Here is a 21443-nt window from a genome sequence, read left to right as displayed (position 1 = left end):
CATTAGTAACCTAACCTGAAATGTTAATTCATATAAATGGGTTTAAAACCTAAATAAAACAAGTTTTATAAACAATTTTTTAATAAATACTATTTTATTAAAGCCCATCACGCGAAATAGTTGTTATCAAATTATTTTGTGATTGAGATATATTTAATAATTTTAAATCAAAAAATTAATCACGATTATATTTGATAAAATTATATTTTATTAATATACTAAGGTTAAGTAACATAGAAAGAAGGCATGGTTTGCAATGGCTTCACTTACAAGTACTGTTTTTAAAGAAAGGTTTCTTACTGCTTTTAAAGAAGATGAAACACTGAACATAACGTGCCAACAGATCGCTTTAGGTGTGTATTAATTAGCATGATTGTTCTTCCTCTACATATAGATAATTGGCCTTGATGTTTAAAGCAAAAACTAGAAAACTTGTTTATAGTTCATTAAAATATTATCTATATTTATCTATTTATCTCTATTTATCTATTAATAAAAATATTATTAATAAAAATATTTTAATTAAATTATTAATAAAAATATTTTTATTAGAATTATTAAATTTGTAAATTAAAATAAAAAATATTTGTTTAAAATTTATCTTTCTTAAAAATAAATAACTTTCTAAAAAATAAATAATTCTTTTTTAATTTAGAAATACAATCTGGTTATACAAAACTTTATACAGTTGTGGAAGAACTTGGACCTTTTGTAACAGAAAAAGATGTTAAAATACGAGAAAAGGGCATTTGTGCCCTTTCCATTATTTTATTTTATTTACCAAAAGATTTTTTGAATGAAGCTGAATTAGGTTTTATAACATTATTTTATTGTGATAGATTAAAGGATCATCATAACATTATACCGGCAGTATTAAAAGGAATTTTGTCAATTGTAAGTTTTGTATTTATTAAAATTATATTTAATTATATAAATGGTAATTATATAATTATATAAACAATTATATAAATGAATAATAATTCTTTTAGGTTCAAATGACTCATTTGCCTAAAGATTCACCTGCACATTTATTCAGAGCTCTTTTTGAAAATGTTCAGTGCCAATCTCAATTATTATTTGATCGTAGGAATATATATTTCATATTTATAACATTATTGGAAAATAAAATAGAAGATTTAAAAGCTATGGGACCAGATTTTATTTATGGAGTTATTAGTGCTATAGATGGAGAAAGGGATCCTAGAAATCTTATGCTATTATTTAGTGCACTTCCAAAATTTATAAAAGAATTTTCACTAGGCCATTTAACTGAAGAAATGTTTGAAGTCATTGCATGTTACTTTCCAGTTGACTTCAATCCTGTAATTAAATCAACCAATCAAGATTTTAATTATACATCATTTATGAATATGAATTGTAATTTGACTTGACATTTTTCAGTCTGGAACAGAGGGAATAGGGATAACACGTGATGATTTGGCAGAAAAATTGGCACCTTGTCTTTGTGCTATACCAGAATTTGCTGAATTCTGTATACCACTTATAATTGATAAATTATTCTCTAATCTTAAAATTGCCAAGATGGATTCTTTGAATTTATTGTGCAAGGGTACACCAATATTTGGTATAAAAGGCCTTGAACCACATTTGACCGAATTATTTATTGCTTTAAAAAAAGAAATTATACCAGGTGCAGATTTAGAATTAAAAAATGCAAGTTTGAAGGCAGTTATATCTCTAATTGAAACTATATCAAGTGATGTTAAACTTTGTAAAAGTTTTATTGATGATATAATTACAAATGTAAATTTATCTATGTATGATGTACAACTTAGTTTATTTAGACCAACTGTAAAATTGTTGGAATGTGTGGCAATGGTCAATAAAGAATCATGTACAGAAATATTAAAAGTAATAGTACCATTATCTCTTGGTCAATATTCTACTGATATTTCAATAATTAATAAAGTAATTTTAATTGAAACATTAAATACTTTTATTAAAATTGCTTCTGATTATGGATTTACCATCAAGGGTAAATATATATCTCATATATTTTGAAATATGTATTAAAAATTATTTCAATTTTAATATAAAATAAAATTTTTTTTAGATATTCCAGAATTAGCATGGACAGATATACCAAATTTATATTTAAATGAATTATCAACACAAAATACAGAATTACAATCCAAGATATTGTTTGGTTTAACAATACAAAAAGCATATTTAAATAAAACACATCGCACTTTAATTTATGATAAAATTTGTAGTTTGAGTGAAGTGAGATATAATGAAATAAAAATACTTTGTCATTCATGTCTTATAAGTTTTGCTACATTATATCCAGATGAAATATCAAATTTAATTAAAGAAAAATTTCAGTTAGCTGGTAATCTAATAAATTTAATAATAGAAATATGTGATTTAGAATATTTTATTTTAAAATAAAACTTTATCATTTTAATTGTTTCAGGTGAAGAGAAAATAGAAATACAAATTCATAAATTAGAAGTACTAGCAGCTGTTGCTAAAACATATAAATTAGCTATTGAAGTTCTTCCTCAAATTGTATTGCAAACAAATATTGCAAATTCTGATATAAGCTTTACAGCTTTAACATGTCTTCATAAGCTAGTTGCTACAAAAAATATTGATTATAATGTACAACATTATCTATATTATGAGTGTAATATAATTCAAAAATTGATTGCACTTAGATTTAATCCTATAGATCAAAGATTAGATATAGTTTTAAATATTTGTCGATTAATTGTACGAAATTTAACACTTGAAGAGCAACAAAATCTTATTAATAAATATGCTTCAATTTTGAGTGAACAAGTTTCAGAATTTGATGCTATTTTTGTAATGAATCTTTTCATTCCTTTACGTCAAAATGTTAATTTCATAATAAATTTAAATTTATTACAAAATCTCCATAATTTGGCATTTAACAATAATTTAAATATAAGACTCATAACGCATAAATTTATTGCTGTAATATTAAACAAAGTTAATGATAACGACGAATCGTTTTTACATATTTTATCATATTTCAAAGAGAAAATAAATAATAATTTGAATTTAAATGTTAATACTGAAATAATGAAAGCAGCAGTTTCTTTACAAGTATGGTTAACAAAAGCTATAATTACAAAAGGTTCTTGTGATGTTGAAATATTTTTGAATGAAGTATGTAAAAATTTTTGATATTTTTAAAAAATATTTTACAAATAAGATATAATATTTTTTTTAATACTGTATTCACAGCTTACCAATATTTTAAAACATGATCAAATAGGTCAACATATAGCACAAGAATATAAAATCTTAACAAATAAACATGAGGATACTTTGATAGAAGAAAATTTTTGTAATGTTAAAATTTTATATAAACAAAGAGTATTTGAACATTTAATTAAAAAAAATTTTGAATTTGAAAATATCTCAAGACAGAACTATTTAAGTGCATTAGTACAGCTATTAGAAGAAGTACCTGTAGAACTCTTCTTTATGTATTTGTCTAAGGTATTGATTATATATTAACAATTTATATAGTATATATTAATCTTTATTTTTTTCAGCTGGTCCCTCTTTTAATAGAATCTTTATCTCTTGACAATGAACAATTACTTTTTTTAACTTTAACAACATTGAATCTTCTCTTAGAGACTAAACATGATATTTTTTCTGATAAAATACAATGTTTCATTCCGAGATTATTAAACTTATCTACTTATAAAACAATGGTAATATTTTATGAATATTTTAATTTATAATTTTAATTATAATTTAATATTTTAATTTTGTACATCTATATTTATATTTTAATTAATATTTTTTAATTAATATTACAGAGAGTCAGAATAGCAGCTCTAGAATGCCTAACAAATTATTGTAAATATCCAATTATCTTAATTAATACATATAAACAAGATGTATTAGAAAAATTATCAGTATCAATTGATGATCGAAAACGTTTAGTACGAAAAGCTGCAGTAAAAGCAAGAACAAGATGGTTTTTAGTTGGTGCGCCAGGAATATTAAAAGAATAATGATCTGTTTTATTTTAATTTACATGAAATTTATCACAATAAAGTCTTTTGTAATTTATAAATGTATACATTTATTTTTATTTAATATAGATAATTTAGATAAGTTTAGTTATAATGTTGTTTTATACATTTTCGAAATTATATATAAAATCTTTTATATATTCATTTATATACAATATTCCAAACAAATGATTTTTTTCATTATAGTTTTTCCTATAAGAGTAAAGAAATTGATTCATTATATTATGTTTGTTCTATATATTGTACATAATGTATATAATTGAATAAAGAATTGATTTCTATAATGGGATTGAAACCTGAAAGTTATTCTTAATACATTTAGTACACTAGAAGCATGGGTGATGGTAAGACTTAATTTACTGATTTTCTTTTTCTTTTTCTTTTTTTTTTTAATTTTAAAAATATATGAAAATATGTATAGTATTAAAATCTATTCATAGGTATAGTAAAAAATGGTGCATACAAATACGAAGATGGTACAAAATATATTGGAGATTGGAATGCAAAAGGATTGAAGCATGGTGCTGGTTCTTTATTGCTTCCTGATGGAACACGTTATGATGGAGGTTTTCAAAATGGACTGTGTTCTGGTTTAGGAGTTATAGTATTTCCAGATGGAGCAAAGTAAGTATTATATATAAAGTTATTTTATATATAAAAAAATTTTCTATTTTATTTTTTATGATTATCAATCTAATAATATTTTTTATTAGATATGAAGGTGAATTTATGCAAGGTTGGTTTCATGGTCATGGTGTATTTTGGAGATCAGATGGTATGAAATTTGAAGGAGAATTTCGTGGTGGCCGTGTGTGGGGATTAGGTATGCAAGATCTTAAATATTAAACTTTTTATATTAAATTAATAAAGTATTGTTTTTAGGATTAGTTACATATGCTGATGGATCACATGGTTTCCCTAGAAATGAAGGTTTCTTTCAAGATTGTAAACTTGTACGTCGTAAACATTGCCCAGATATAGTACAGAAAGCACAGAAGATATCTATGATGGCCCGTACTCAATGTAGTTAATTAGCTACATATAAAATATAAATATATTGAGTCTTAATAAAGAGATTTAAAATATATCATATTTTAATTTATTTATTATTAATTCCATATTTTATATGTTATTTATTAAATTGCTAATAAGAAAAATTATTGACAAACTTATTTGTTAAATTATATGAAATAAAATTATAAAGTACTTTTTAAATCATATAATTATTATATATAATTGTAATATTATTTCAATTTAATACAATAATTTATTATTTTGTTCTTTTATACTAAATTGTTCTTTTATAATAAATAATAATAAAATAGTAATTAAATATTTGCTTTTAATTACGTAAAATGCGAAGACATTTATGACCTTTATATATTATGTCAATAGACACACATAATTATGAAATATATATAAAATAATATATACAGAAAAATAGCTTATATAAAAATCTTATACAAAAATTTATAATATAACATAATAAATCTGAATTTTATAATCTTAAAAATTTAAATTAAATTAATTCGTAATATATATTTTATGAGTTTTTTTTATACAGATTTTAGTAACATGGATTTATGACGTCATATCATATGTAAAAATAAAAAAAATTAATATAAAAAATTTTTATAATTGCATGATTATCATTCTATTATCATATTATTATGCAAATTTGAAAAGCAAATGAGTTAGAAGAAAAATTATTGAATAGTTATTGAAAATTCTTTATAAGATATATTTTTTAAACAGTATTAGCACGATGTTGTTAAAATAAATTAAAATTAAAATAAAGATGATAGTTTTATATTCATATTTATTTTTATAAATTGAATGCAATATTTAATAATATTTTGATTAAAATTATAATAATTTATGAATCAATATTTTATAATAGAACCAATTTTAACAATAAATCAAAATTATTATTCGATAATAAAATAATTTGACTTAAAAATGATCATTATTTTTATTGAAAAATTTATTTAATATTAAACTACGATTTTTCAATTTTTTATAGGAAGAATCTAATTTAATTTGAAATGATATTTTTAAGTCGAATTATATTTTAATTTTAACTTTTACTTTTTAGTTGTACCGTACAAAATACAGTTATAACAATTCTCTATTGCTTCGTTTCTATCATTGGTTAACATGAGCGCAATGGCGTAGTTTGTTCCCTCTTATCTTTTAATTAGCCAATAGTTAATATCTATTGGAGATCAGATTTGTTGAACTTTTTTGTTTTTCTCTGAAATTAAATAAATACTTGTCATTCATATTCATATTATTAAAATAATTTTGTGTGTGTATAGTGTACTTTATACCGTCATTCTTATAATTCGTCATCTTAGATTGTTAAAAGTATCGATAACTTTATTTTACAAATACTATTAAAAATTGTTATTCTTGATTTAAAATTAATTAATATTAATTTTAAATATATTAGTAAAATAATAATGATATTTTATATTTTAATTCATCATTTTGTTATATATATATAATAAGTTTTCATCTAGCATATTTAAAACAGTGTTGTTAACCAATTAAGAATGTACACAGTGACTAAGTCATAAAGAGACAATTTAATTATTAATAGTTGAACAAAATATTGTAAGTTATTTAAATTTAAATTTAAATTATTTGATATAATTATAATAAAATAAATCTTTTTGACATTATCATTGATTATAATAAAATTACAATAAAAAATATACTTTTACTATTTAATCTATTTATCTATTTAATTTATGAGTAATGTATCTTTTTTTATTTATCAAAAAATATGGAGATTATAATTAGATATTAGAATAAATATATAGAAATATATAGAATATTTAAATAAGTAATTTCTTTTTAATTTTTTCAATTTAATGATTTGTTATCAATATATAATAAATATTTTAAAAATATTTATACATGATCATGTTAAAATAAAAATATTGTATGAAATTAGTTTATAGTTTTTTAAATTGTATATATTGAAGTATATTATATTATTCACATTTTTTTTTAATTTCCAGCTAAGAAATTATATATATTGAAGAAGATTGTAAATGACTCGAAGATCAACAATGAGTCCTCAAAATTATAAAAATCATATCACAACAAAAGCTATGGCATCCAATGGTTATACTGATACTGAGACTCTTTCTAAGGAGTCCAAAAATCATTCATCACCTTGTGAGTCATTCAAGTGTATGTGTGCTTAGAGTAGCCATTTTTATTTTTTTTATTAATATTATTTTTGAGATGTCCTTACAGTGGCAGTATATGATTTAATTTTTTTATTGTTACTTTTTTATATTATAATTTATATTTTATATTTTAATATTATAATCAATAATATTGTTGAAGCTTATAATAAATTTATAATTTGCATTTTTTCAAACAATATAAACACTGTATGCTTTTTCATATACAATTTGTAATAACAAATTAATTTATATTTGCAATGATTGAATTTTATTTAATTATTTATTATTTAAATATTTCTAATATTCATGTTCATAATTCATATTCATAATGTTTTATATTCTTAGCAATGCCATGGTTTGGCATGGATATAGGAGGTACATTATCTAAATTAGTATATTTTGAACCTAAAGATACTACAAGAGATGAAGCAGATGCAGAACTTGAGACTCTAAAAAATATTCGACGATATTTAACTAAAAATTCAGCATATGGAAAAACAGGTCATAGAGATACACATTTGCAAGTATGTTTCTTGAATGTTTCATGAATATTTTATTTTTCAATTATTTTTCATATTAAAAATTTTAAAATATTGTTTTATTATAGATGGATAATGTTTGCATTAGAGGTAGACGTGGTACATTACATTTTATTAGATTTCCTACAAGTGAAATGGGAAATTTTTTAGCATTAGCAAGATCTAAAGGTATGGCAAATCTTGTAACAACAGTTTGTGCTACAGGTGGTGGAGCATATAAATTTGAAAATAATTTTAAACAAGTAAGTTATTTATTTCTTTATTCAATATATTTTAATGATATATTTTAATTTATATATATATATTCTATCATATAAATTATAAAAATTTATATTTTTTTTATAGGAAGTAAATATGAATTTAGCAAAATTTGATGAACTAGATAGTTTAATACGTGGTATGCTTTATATTGAAACAACAAATCCACATGAATGTTATTATTGGTCTCATCCTACAGATGATAATAAATGTCAGAAAGTTCCCTATGATTTTTCTGAACCCTATCCTTTTTTGGTATGTTTAATTTTCTAAAATATTAATCTGTATTATATATATATATTTTATAAATACATTTTACAGCTTGTAAATATAGGATCAGGAGTAAGCATTTTAGCTGTTTATGGACCAGAAAATTATAAAAGAATATCTGGCACCAGGTATGTTTCATTTTTGTATAATATTGAATTATATATATAATATTCAATTTTTATAATATATAATAATATTTATTTCACATTTAGTCTAGGTGGAGGTACATTTTTAGGATTATGTTGTTTATTAACTGGATGCAACACTTTTGAAGAAGCAATAGAGTTAGCAACTGGAGGTGATAATACTAGAGTAGATAAATTAGTTAAGGATATTTATGGTGGAGATTATGGTCCTTTTGGTCTTCCTGGAGATCTTGTTGCAAGCAGGTAATAATTTCAATGAATAAATAAATCATTTTCATTTTATGCCTTTATAATTTATTTTTTATTTATATATATTATTCTATATATAGTTTTGGACAAATGAATTCTAAAGAGCGACGGAATGCCGTTAGTAAACAAGATCTTGCACGTGCAACACTTGTTACTATTACAAACAATATTGGCTCTATCGCTCGTATGTGTGCTGTTAATGAAAAAATTGAGAGGGTAAAAAATATTTATATTATTATATTAATATTGATTATTGTATTTATTATATTCAATTTTTATTAATAATATTGATTAAAATTTTAGGTTGTATTTGTAGGAAACTTTCTCAGAGTAAATCCTATATCAATGAAACTTCTAGCTTATGCTATGGATTATTGGTCTAAAGGAACTATGAAAGCTTTATTTCTAGAACATGAGGTAGAATATATAATAAATTTTTTAAATAAATTTAAATGTATTTATTTATTAATTAATCTTTTTTAATTTTAGGGTTATTTTGGTGCTGTAGGATGTCTGCTTCAATTTAAAGGTGAAACAAAAGTATAGAGAGAAATAATATATAAACATATATATCATTCCATTTGATTCTCTAATTCAAATGAACCTTTTTCATGAAAATAATTATATAATTATTTAACATAATTATTTATTTTCTTATATAATATTTAGTTTCTCAGGAAGTATTTTAGTAATGATATAAATATAAGATCAGGATTGTATTACTTTTAAATGTAGTTATATTTGTTATAGTTTTAATGAATGAGCACAGTATGATACTTTAAAACACGTTACATAATTGTATAAAACTGCATAAAAACCTAATGTGGGCACAAACCTTGCATGACTTTATATAGAAGATTATAATGGACCAAGACTCAAACGCATAAATGCTACACAATATTCTTTATATCAGTAAAATGAGTCTACCTCATATTTTATTTTTTAAATGTTTTTATAAATATATGCTCACATAAACAACATAGTATTTGTTATAATTATATACAATCTTTTAATTGTCTATGATTATTAAAAAACAGAAGAAAAAGATCAATTATATTGATAAGTACTTAACATGTATTACTATTATTATTAATAATTGTTATTATTATTAATAGTTTTTACTTTATTAAAAGACAAAGTATAATAATTGATTAGTAATTTGTTACGATAATGATCAAAATTAATACAAATTAATATATTGTTTAGTGGCCACATTTATAGGTTAATAACATGCATTTTTTAGTTATTTTCAAAATATATTTGATAATATATTTATCATTACTGAATTATAAGTACGTGCGATGCTTCGAGATATGAACATATAACATATTGTTAAACATTTTTTTTATAGAATAATTTATAACATAAACAATAGAACGATAAATATCACAATGATATTTGTTTTATAACACTATAAAAAAAATGTTTTTTCTAAACGTATTTTATGATACATTTATTATTATGGCTAATATTTGTATAAATTTACAAATATATAACAAAAAGAAGATTTTTAAATTTGTTTATAAGTTTATTTTTATGAAATAGAATATATATAGTTTTCTTATATTAATAAATAATTTCGTATTGGATGCGAAATATTAGAAATTTTATATTGTAAACGAAATTTATTTTAAATATGTTTAATAGACTTACATACATGCATTTAATGTGTTTTTCATTGCATGAATATTTATAATAAAATTATATAAAAATAAATATTATTTTATTATATTTGTAATAAAATAACACAATTATTAGGAAATAAAATGGTTTTTCTTCTTATTATATTATAAATTATACTCCCTATTTTATATATTCTCTTTATACTGTTAAGTTTTGGTTACTTAGCAACTAATCGAACAAAACACTATAATTTCATGTTGAAACGATGTATCTTTATTAATGAAATTATAAAATAAAGATATCGATTCTAAAAAAGAAATTGATGTTATTATTTATTTTCTTAAATTTTTATTTGTAATCAACAAAAGTTGCAATAGATAGATATTTTTGTGATATTCGACTTTTTTAATTTTAATTTTTTATAAAAATGGTGAGTTTATAAATTTAAAAATTTTCTAATCGTATACATAAATTATTTCTTTTTATATTTAAATTTTTTAGGGACCTAAGAAAGCAAAAGCACGTATCCTTGATGGAGCAGATACAACAAAAATGAATAGAGAACAATTAGAAATATATGCACATAGGGTACTTGAAGAAATAGAACGGGAACGGGAGGAAAGAAATTTCTTTCAACTTGAAAGAGATAAAATCAGAACTTATTGGGAAATCACAAGACATCAATTAGATGAAGCACAAGCAACTGTCAGGTATTTCTTATATATATATATATTTGATTAAAAATTTAATATTTTAGTATCATTTAATTTATATATAGTATTTTTAAAGAAATAAAGAACGTGAAAAAGAAGAGTTATCAGAAAAACATGAAGCAGAGCTTAAATTATATAAACAGAAAGTAAAGCACTTAATGTACGAGCATCAAACTGATTTGTCAGAAACTAAAGCTGAACACATGGTTGCTCTTAAAATGGCACAAGATGATTATACTCTTCAAGAAAACGAATTAATTAAAGATAAAAGAGAATTAAAAAAAATGCAAAAAGAACAGGATTTAGCACATTTAAATGAAATAAAAACATTAAAATTGGTATGAAAGAAATAAAAAATTTATTTTATTATTTTTAAATATTATATATACAATAATATATAAATAAATATTTATTATTATTTAGAAATATGCAGAAGAAATAGATAAACTAATGAAACAATTTGAAAATGAAGCTATAGAACTAGAACAAAAATATGAATACAAATTAACAAGTCAATATGAAGCTCTTACTTTAAAACATCGTATGGAAATAACTGAAGTAGAAGAAAGAAAAAATACACAAATTACAAATTTGATTAAAAACCATGAAGTTGCATTTGCAGAAATGAAAGCTTATTATAATGACATTACTCTTAATAATCTATCTTTGATTAAGAGTATGAAGGTATAGATTAAAAAATGAAGTTATATATTTATAATGTAAATAATGAATTTGCAGGAACAAATGGATGAAATGAGAAATAATGAAGAACGCATGAGAAAACAAGTACGAGAATTAACAATTGAAAATAAAAAATATTCTGGCAATGTAAAATCGTATGAGGAATCTTTAGCAACTCTCACTGGTCAATTAGCAAATTACGAAAAAGATAAACAAAGTTTGGCTGTTAGTATTTACAATGTTTTTTCTTACATTGATTACTTTTTATTTAAAAATAATTTCTTTAATTTCAGAATATTAAAAAAAAATTAGCAGTAACTGTCAAAGATTTGGAGAATTTAAGATGGGAAAATGAAGTACTAGAAGTACGATTTGAAAAAGTAAATAAAAATGTTATGTTTTTTTAAAAATAATTATCTATTTTATTCATTAAAAGTTGATATTTTATTGTTTAGTGTCAATCTGAAAGAAATGAATTACATGCAAGATTTGTCTCAGCAATACTTGAACTGCAACAGAAAACAGGATTAAAAAATGTTCTTTTGGAAAAGAAACTCGAAAAATTATCTGATTTATTAGAGCAGCGCGAAGCACAAATCAGCGAAGTGCTTGCTGCTGCTCAATTAGATCCAATGGCAGTTATTAATGCTAATCAAAAATTAGAGGTTTGTACATTTTTTTTTCCTTCTTATTTTATGTGTATATATAATATTATGTGTTATATGTATATATAAATGTTTTTTTTTTTTTAAGAATATGCTGAATAAGAAAAATAACGCAATACAAGATCTTCAATATGAATTAGCGAAAGTGTGTAAAGCGCATGATGATCTACTTCGATCGTATGAAACTAAATTACAAGAATATGGAATTCCAAAAAGCGAACTTGGTTTTCAGCCATTGAGAGTAAAAGCAATTACTACAAAGTTAGGATTGGGACCTGCTGGTCTTGTTACTTCGAATCGTTAGTTTTTTATAACATTAGGATTTTAATGATACTTTTTATTTTTGATTGATCATATAATATACTTTCACTATCAATTAGTGAAATGTAAAAATAATAAAATCAGATTAATACAAAAAAATTTTAAATAATTTCTGATACAGAATATTTTTATTTTGTGAAATGAATCATTTTTAATGCATCTGTTTTATTTTTTTACAAATTACATAAAATTATCACAGAATTTACAGAGTAGATCATATTAGTGCCTGATAGTTATATAAATTCTCTATTTGATTGTTTAATATTTTTTAATTATTTATTTTAATTGTAAATTGTAATGCATCTTCATCTTATATTTTTCACAACTAACAGGCACAATTATTTTAAAGATGTTTTATATATATATATATATATATATATATATATATAATATATAGATATTTATATATAGATAATATAACATATAGACATAGACACATTTACTAAATATTATAAATTGAATATATCAGGTCACGTGGTTAATATAAGGTTTAAACACTTATTATAAATATATAACATGGACTTATGTAAAATACTTTTCACATCTATTAACTTTTTTAGTTTTGGAAACATTTAATTATTAAGTGAACAAATACTTAATTGTCTTTTTTTTTTACTCATTTGAAAACATTATATAATATTTTGTATAGATAATCTTATATGTATATATATACAGTACTAAACAAAAATATTGGCACACTAGTAGTTTTTGTAATAACGTCTTTCGTAAATTTTTAAAATATAGAACAATTTTTGTTAAAATATATTTTAAAGTATAAATTAAATACTATTGATTTATTAAACTGCAAAATAATACTTTTTTTGTTGTTTCACTGAAAATAATCTTTTATTACTTTTTATTTTTTATCTTTCTCATTATATAGTTATTTTAAAAAAAAAATTTTAATATATAAATTTCAGATTTTAATATTATATTTTAAAATTATTGTAAAAAATTAGAAAGAAAATTCTATATTTTAAAGATTTATAAAGAATGTTATAAAAAAATGTTGGAATATGCCAATATTTTTGTTTGGCACTTAATATTTATATGCACATATATACGAACGAATGTGTATATGTATTTTTTTTCACACACTTAATTATTATATGTTATTATACACTAAGAATTTGGCACAATAAGAAATAGAATCACAGTTGAAATCATTGTACATCATAAGAGTTATGGTTTATCAATATTTTTTTTTCTATATCTGCAAGTTTGATTGTAATTCCTTTACTCAAAAAACATCATTAAATATATAATATAATTATATTTCATTTTGGATTATATTATATGTTATATTAGGAAATAATTAATTAAGATCGTGATTTAAGAAATAATAATATGAACCCTTAAAAATCTTTATATTTAATTTTGACCACTATGAAATTTTCTTGCAGATTTTTATATTAGTCTCAGTTTATTGGTTCATTATGTCAAAAGAATATTGAATCTATTCAATTTCTCAAAACCTATGAATATGAATCATAGGTAGTAAAAAAAATAAGCATCTGTTTTAATTTTAGACATTAGTGGTCCATTGTTCCATTGTATTTCTTTTCTTATTTTAAATTCTTATGTTTTTATTAAAGTATATTTCCATTAAAAGTGCATGGATTTCTAACATTGTCATTAATAGTGCCATAATTAATGAAAAACTGATATATTGCTACTATTTTTAAACAATTTATCAGCATTATACTTATACTATATTCATAAAAATTTTGTAAAATATAATGCTACACTTTCATTTGGATTTTTAGAAATTGTTGAAAAGATATAAATATGCAATAAACTTTTAAAGATTAATATTAGATTCTATGATAAATAATTATATATATATATGTTGCTCCTTATATTGGAATAATAAATTAAAATTTTTAATATTGTATTTAAGAAATATATTTTTGTTTAGAAATATTGTAAATAGTAAACAAATGTTTAATAAAAAAAATAGTATAGAAAATTTTTTAGCAATTTTAATTTTGAAAGAAATATAGAGAATATGATCTTCGCGTTAAATTGAACGAAATGATCGTTAAACTCTGTATAAAAAGTATTTTTAATAAAGTATTTGTACATGCATTAGTTTTAATTTGAGATCTATGGAATATTTTTTGATTTTAATTCAACTCATTATTTTCCAGTTTGGCAAAACTTCAGCAATTAATGTAGAAAAATATGTTGTTACATTATACACAATAGTTTCACCAGCAGCTAAAATTGCGCCAAACGAACCATATGTACCATAATCTATAATACTATGATTACATGCTGATAAAACTGCAAGATCTTTACCTGGACCTCTTGCATCCACATCAGATACAAATTTTATTCTATATCTTTTACTATTCAAATGATACTTGCACCAAACTATATTATCACTAGTTACTACAAAAACTACATTATCATACTTGCCAATAAAGTAATCCATTGCTGCAAAATAATAGCTGACTGGTGCAGGTCTGATTTTTAATTTTTGCCATAGATAATCCACATAATCTGTTCTTCGAATGTGTATGCTTACAAATGTTGGTTCAAATAAATTAAATTCCTCTGCTATTTCTTTTAGTACTTTTTCTGCATAAATTCTTAAATTTGGCTTAAATGTAAATTCTCTTCTTACATCATCCAACCACACCAAAATTAGAGACCAATAAGCTGCATGTCTATTAATAAAAATATTAAAAATATGAAATATCTGTGACACATATGAAATATAATAATTTACCTTGGTATAATAATATTCTGTTCTGTACTGTTCCATTGTCCAAGAGAATTAACAATTTGATTAACATCCAAATTACACTTTCCAATATAATTAAGTGGAGGAATACTAAGATTTTCAAAATATTCCTCAAGAGTTTTCAATATGCAGTGTGGCATGAATGGTTCCAAACCAGTCCTTCTTGCAGTAGCCCATACTGATGCATATTCCCAAATTTGATTTCCAAGTCTACCACCTTGAATTGCAGAAACTATTCCATATTTGGGACAAGGATATTCCCATTTTGGTGGTATATTGATATTCTTTGAAGAAGTATGACAAAGAGCTTGTTCATATGATGAAATCTTTATATGATGAGCTGGTGGATTATATGTGTACATAGGAAACAGGAAGACATGGATGCTGATGACCACTATCATAGCAAGAAATATTGCACTTGCAAGTATATGCTGCTGAGAGTGACTGGATATCCTTATATGCATGGTATAGTCACTACGTATATTAATTCTTTTTCTATCTTCTACTGCTTTCTCTTTATTTATTTTCTACTCTTCAATTTCCACTAGTCCAGCATTTCTTATCTACAGGTATGCCATGTCCTTTGCTTTTCGTCGTACATCTTTACAATGATAATATTATTTTTATTGAACGATATACATGTTAATTGTATATGATAACAATATATGGATCATGCTCTTGTTAATGATAATAATAAAACTAATTTAAAAAAAAATTTGTTTGAAAAGATTTCGCAATTTTTTTATTTCAATTAAGAAAAATTTTGTTATACAAATAAAATGATACTAATTTTTTTGTTCCATTAGAAAACGATAAATAATGCTATTAAATAGTATAGATCGATATTAGTCAGACACTGAAAAGGACATGGCCTAGCATATTTTGTTTAATAAGCTGCTAATTTAGCAAGGTTTTATTATACAAAGCACAATACATGTAAATTAAAATTATTTAATGACATTTGTTTGTTTGAATCTAATGAAATTATATTATACGTTATATACGATACTATAAGGTAGTAACAGGTGGTGATGTTTAGATACTTTCTATACGAATTTTGATATGTATAAATATATATACATGTATATGTACGTATGTATATACAAGAGTAATTTTTGCTATTCATGTAGTTTTATATAAGAAAAATAAAATTATAAAGAAAAAATACTTACACTGATAAAAAAATTTTAAAAACAATTAAATATTACATTCGACTTATCTATCGAATCGAATTATCTTAGATATGAACAACGATATATTTTAATATCTCATCTACTCACCTATTCCAAAAAATGTTTGATATTGCATTTGAGATCCACTACTATTTATGAGGTTTATATTCACCAAATCTTTATTTCTATTACTCATATTTTCCCGGCGAAATCGATGCGTATCTCATATATTGACGCTTGTTGCGTATTTACACGAGATGTTTTACATCTGAAACGTTATTTCTTTGACACGAATAATCACAATACACTAATTTTTCATATTACAATATTATTTTTATTTTCCTTGTAATAAAATTATTTGAATGAATTATTGAATAATTAAGGTTTCGTTTAAACCAAATTTACATCCTTACCACGGGGATGTTGTCCCGATGAATGACGTCATGAAGAACCGTCACCTTTGTGTATGATGTATAGATTTTTAGCTTCATTCAATGTCGGTCATACTGATTTAACTAGATATAGTAGAATACTACTATTCCATCTATCGAGTTCGATGAATCAATCGGTAATATATCTATTTCTAAAATGTTTTTAAATGTTTGCCGATTGTACAAAAAATCAGTGTTATAATTAATATGTTTTTTAATTCATATAATATCCATCATTGTCTAATATCATTTCATATCCGTATTCTTAAGATTTATATTTATTAATTCAAAGAAATTTTTTCTAATATTTTATAAATTGTAATAAAAATTGAAGAACGAAATTAAAAATTGAAAAGAAAATTTTCAAACTTTGATATATATCAATTTATCAATAATTAATTAAAATAATTGATTAAATTTTATAGAGATGGTGCTGATAGTCAATTCTTATCTATCTTTCTTCCATTATTTTCTGTCTTTTTTTTGCATGTTTCATTTGCGACACTCTAAAGTGGCATTGATCTCAATATTTTTATTGTATCTTTATCCTTCTTCTATTATTTGCTTTTCTTCTTTAATTTCTAAACGCACGATTATAATTATGGAACATTGATCGGACATTTTTTCATCATTTCTCTTTCAAAACTAATAATCCACTTTAAAATATATCTTTAAATTTATATATTTAATAATTTATTAATTTTTTTTGATTAAAATTTTTTAATTAAAATTTTTTTATTCTAGGAATATTTTTGTTTTTATGAGAAAATGATATACAGAAAATGCTCTGTTATTAATTCTATTTAGTTATAAATTTTTATTTTTGAATACATAATAACAATAATTTGAATACAAATATATATTTTTATTTATTTAATTTTTAATCTTACGTCGATTTTATCTTAAATCATGAAGATCGTATTGAATATTGTATTTGTGGATAAAAAAGAAAAAAAATATCATTAAAAAAAAAGTAATTGTAGGATATTTCTCAAAAATGTGGGAATACCAGTTAATCTAACATTCCTGAACATTCGTATATATTCCTTCTTTCTTTAGCATCTTTTTTTTTTTATCATATTTATCTTTCTCCAGTCACTTTTGTTATTAATCTCATCCTCTTTTGAGATACATCTTCCTTTATTTTGTCATTTTTTTATTCTTATTTGTCACTCTTCTGTCATTCACTTTTTCCTTTGACATTCATCTTTTTCCTCAATTCTCTTTCTTTCCAATAACTATCATACATTTCCCTTTCTTTATAATTATCATTTATCATTTTCATCGCTTGCTCTTTTTATCATTTTTTGCATTGTCATCTTTATTTCTCTCTTTAATCGAACTTCTCTCTTTTGTTAGTTTCTCCATTTCTTTTCCTTTTGCCAATTGCTTCTTCTTCTTTTATTTATTAATTTCTTTTTTTTATCAGTTCCTCTTTCTCTATTCCTTTATCAATTTCTAAATTTATAAATATAATAATTAATTAGTTTATCTATTTCATAAGAATATGAAATATAATTTTTTTTCGACAAAAAGATATTTATTATATTCAACAGACTTTCTTTGATATATGTTGATGCTTCGTTAGCAGCATCACGTATGCAACGCTATTATTGCCTTTTGACTAGTTTATACTTCAATTGGGAAAATTATTTTTTTTGCTAATAACTCATTAATGAAATTGTAACGAAAGTTTTTACAAAGAAAAATATCGATTAAAATCTCCAATTAACTGTTTCTCATATTTTTTAGATATCTTGTATATCATTATTCTCATAGTATGACAGTTATCATCAGTATAGATAGATATAATAATATTACTTTTAAATTTATCTTTTCAATGCAAGAATAGGACGAAAGACTCGTATCCAAGAATCAATGGCTAGAACTTTGGGAAATAGAGATCGCTAAAAGTTTTCTATCGATAAGACGCAGACATACCAGATCGTAGACTTTGATATCATTAAATTTACGTCTTGATCAATATTTCTAACAAATAGTTTACCAATTTATCGATAATTTGTGAAAAGAAAAATAAACGAAAGTTGAAGAAGCAAAATAATAATATCGGGTTAATATCTTAAATGTTTTAAATGCTTAAAAGATTTCGAGTATTTTTATATAAAATCAATATAAAGTAATTTTTCGAGCACTTATTAAAATTGGATAAAAATATTTTTTTAAATAAACATATGATTATTTTGTTTATTGGTTAATACAGCATTGCAAATTGTGAAGATACATCATCAAGAACAAAATGACAACTTATGGATTAGGATAACTCGTTTAACCAATTTATTAGAAGATAAAATAACGAGTAAAGTTTATAGAAATAGGAATTGCGAAAAAAAGTATATCGTACGTCACTGGCAAAAAAAAGTCCCTAGGCATAAAATTCGTTTAGTTACTTGGCCAACCATAGAACCGCGTTCCACACCAACTTCTTTATCTTGGCTCATCGCGATTCGCGTCATTTCAGCTTTAAAAAAAAAGCTTATGATCAGGACATAACCTTCCATCTCTTTATTCTGGAGTTCGTTGTAGGATCTGCTCGTTCGCGCTCGACTTCCAGTCGGTGAGGAAAGTTTACGCCGTTGGTCGGGAGTTTGCATGGAAATTGCATTTTGCTCGCTGAGAATCGAGCTAAATGAAATTTGATCACGAGAAGGATAGAGGGAGAGAGAGAGAATTACGTATGCGTTGTGCGTGTACAATATATAGAAACGATGTGATTTATGGGAGAGATATGTCCAAGTTGTTCTCTTGGACTGTTACTTCGATAGATAGTAACTGGATCTTGACGATGGAGAGAATATTGTTGAGAGGAAAGTGGAATGGTGACTGAAGCAATATCGAAATATTATACCGAAGCTGATTTCGATGAAACAATTCGATGTCCAATATTGACGATCATGTCGTTTATCTTTGTTTTATACGAAGCTGGCGAAATATGCAGAAAATATTTGCATCGTATACGTTATTTTCTTTTTATAACGATATAAAGAGACATATAAAGATATAGAGATTTTAAAGATCATCGCCCATTTAATAGCAATTGATCGATATTGGCGATCGATATTCGTATTTCTTAACAACAGATAATATTTAGATTAGTATTAGATTAATATTTTCAAGAGAAATCAAAAATAGTTTTAACCCGATTTCGTTTTCGAAGGATGAATGAATTTTTAAAAAAAGAGGATTTTTACGAATGATTTTCTAATAAATAAATTTCATACGTCATCCTACCTAGTCACGAATATAATTAATATATTATTTGGAATATTTAAATATAATTTTATGATCTGAGTAAGAAAGACGAGGATTGTCTTTTGATAATTCGATTAGCGATTTATTTTAGAAAAATCAAATTTCTAAATGTTTATTACATGGCCGATAGTTATGACTATATATAAACGATCAGATCAGATGCTACACTGCAAAATGGACAATTTTAAATAATTAATTTCCAATGTCTTCGTATTAAAAATAAAATGACGTGACTGAAAATGAATTTACAAAAAATTTGATTTATCTACTATCGATGAATACCTCGTATCTCTGCTCGGTAAGATTTGGTTTATACAAGGGATAAGTCTAGGAAAGGGGTGTTGGTAGCTCGGCCAAGGATCGAAGGGGATGGAGTTAAAGCCGGGGAAGGGTATCTTGCGGAAATTCGATGCTAATGAAGGAAATTGCGTAGATGCCAAACCAGTATTTCCCCTATCCCCCGCCTTTCTCACCATCCTCCAAGTGGCGGTAACGAATTTCTCTCCTGCATCGTGCCTACCACTCGTGTCTCCAGGCTTGCTAATTTTCTATTTACCAACTCGCTATGTACCAAATGTTATTTCCCTTATATAATTCCACAGACTTGTTCCATATACTTTCTTAAGGCACGGTGTAATATGTCTACGTAACAATGTAATATCTAAGTAGCTGTACGTATAATACTACGCGTAGTAGCTGGGACGAAATTTGATACAAACCAGCCGAATTATTATTAACAAGGGCAACTTGGATGTTAGTCTTACTCTGTGTATATCGTATATTTGCTGGAAAAAACTGGCATAGAATTCGGTATTTTATCGAACAATTGATAGAGAAAAATCCATTATATTGTATTTTTTTACTTTAATGGTATCCTGGTAATAGTAGATGAGTTTTCGAACTGCGAACTTTTAATTTGGCAATTTTTATAACGATTCGAACTTGTTTTCCTTTCTGAATTGCGTTATTATTAATATTGAAGATCGAGCAGCAAATTAACGATTTGCACATTTCTTTATATTTTTTTTTCTACTCTTCCGCAATGAGTAGATTAAAAGTAATACAAAGAGAAAAAAATTAGGCAAAGAGGGAAGATAAAAGTAAAAAAAATATAGA

At 23.6% G+C, this 21443-nt stretch overlaps 5 protein-coding genes and 1 long non-coding RNA gene across 10 annotated transcripts; 4 read left to right on the top strand and 2 right to left on the bottom strand.

Annotated features, from left to right (window-relative positions):
• Window positions 1–8: 8 nt before the first annotated feature.
• On the top strand, window positions 9–4081 carry LOC107996333 (MMS19 nucleotide excision repair protein). Its single transcript, XM_017054325.3, has 9 exons — window positions 9–353; window positions 656–894; window positions 990–1322; window positions 1402–1996; window positions 2075–2353; window positions 2438–3156; window positions 3235–3492; window positions 3549–3713; window positions 3822–4081. Exons 1-9 carry the CDS (start codon window positions 257–259, stop codon window positions 4017–4019), a joined length of 2883 nt encoding a protein of 960 aa, XP_016909814.1. The 5' UTR covers window positions 9–256; the 3' UTR covers window positions 4020–4081.
• A 155-nt stretch (window positions 4082–4236) lies between these two features.
• Window positions 4237–5127, top strand: LOC107996270 (MORN repeat-containing protein 4 homolog). Its single transcript, XM_017054235.2, has 4 exons — window positions 4237–4384; window positions 4481–4664; window positions 4754–4863; window positions 4923–5127. The coding sequence occupies exons 1-4, from the start codon at window positions 4375–4377 to the stop codon at window positions 5069–5071; spliced, it is 453 nt and encodes a 150-aa protein (XP_016909724.1). The 5' UTR covers window positions 4237–4374; the 3' UTR covers window positions 5072–5127.
• On the bottom strand, window positions 5124–7183 carry LOC133667408 (uncharacterized). The gene is made up of 2 exons (XR_009832881.1): window positions 7048–7183; window positions 5124–6294 (listed from the first exon to the last, which is right to left on the bottom strand). It is a non-coding gene; the product is annotated as an uncharacterized LOC133667408 (long non-coding RNA).
• On the top strand, window positions 7085–10469 carry LOC107996342 (pantothenate kinase 2, mitochondrial). 4 transcript variants are annotated; one of them, XM_017054341.3, is made up of 9 exons: window positions 7085–7226; window positions 7586–7764; window positions 7848–8021; window positions 8125–8292; window positions 8359–8435; window positions 8520–8696; window positions 8783–8918; window positions 9006–9119; window positions 9192–10469. In XM_017054341.3, exons 1-9 carry the CDS (start codon window positions 7100–7102, stop codon window positions 9246–9248), a joined length of 1209 nt encoding a protein of 402 aa, XP_016909830.1. In that variant the 5' UTR covers window positions 7085–7099; the 3' UTR covers window positions 9249–10469. The 4 variants fall into 4 exon arrangements, with proteins under 4 accessions (XP_016909830.1, XP_016909828.1, XP_061941802.1 ...); XM_017054339.3 differs by having other exon boundaries at window positions 7100–7241; XM_062085818.1 differs by lacking the exon at window positions 7085–7226 and adding an exon at window positions 7289–7306.
• A 146-nt stretch (window positions 10470–10615) lies between these two features.
• LOC107996341 (dynein regulatory complex subunit 4) lies at window positions 10616–14806 on the top strand. The gene is made up of 8 exons (XM_017054338.3): window positions 10616–10755; window positions 10827–11035; window positions 11115–11376; window positions 11462–11722; window positions 11777–11944; window positions 12013–12099; window positions 12175–12384; window positions 12473–14806. The coding sequence occupies exons 1-8, from the start codon at window positions 10753–10755 to the stop codon at window positions 12686–12688; spliced, it is 1416 nt and encodes a 471-aa protein (XP_016909827.2). The 5' UTR covers window positions 10616–10752; the 3' UTR covers window positions 12689–14806.
• LOC107996340 (galactoside alpha-(1,2)-fucosyltransferase 2) lies at window positions 12384–17127 on the bottom strand. Of its 2 annotated transcripts, XM_028665956.2 has the most exons (4): window positions 17040–17127; window positions 16735–16894; window positions 15440–16055; window positions 12384–15377 (listed from the first exon to the last, which is right to left on the bottom strand). In XM_028665956.2, the coding sequence occupies exons 3-4, from the start codon at window positions 15916–15918 to the stop codon at window positions 14837–14839; spliced, it is 1020 nt and encodes a 339-aa protein (XP_028521757.1). In that variant the 5' UTR covers window positions 15919–16055; window positions 16735–16894; window positions 17040–17127; the 3' UTR covers window positions 12384–14836. The 2 variants fall into 2 exon arrangements, with proteins under 2 accessions (XP_028521757.1, XP_061941804.1); XM_062085820.1 differs by having other exon boundaries at window positions 16627–17082.
• Window positions 17128–21443: the final 4316 nt, after the last annotated feature.

This window comes from Apis cerana, linkage group LG15 (assembly GCF_029169275.1).
Source record: "Apis cerana isolate GH-2021 linkage group LG15, AcerK_1.0, whole genome shotgun sequence".
Taxonomy (NCBI): Eukaryota; Metazoa; Arthropoda; class Insecta; order Hymenoptera; family Apidae; genus Apis; species Apis cerana.
This window is presented reverse-complemented; position numbering and strand designations above follow the sequence as displayed.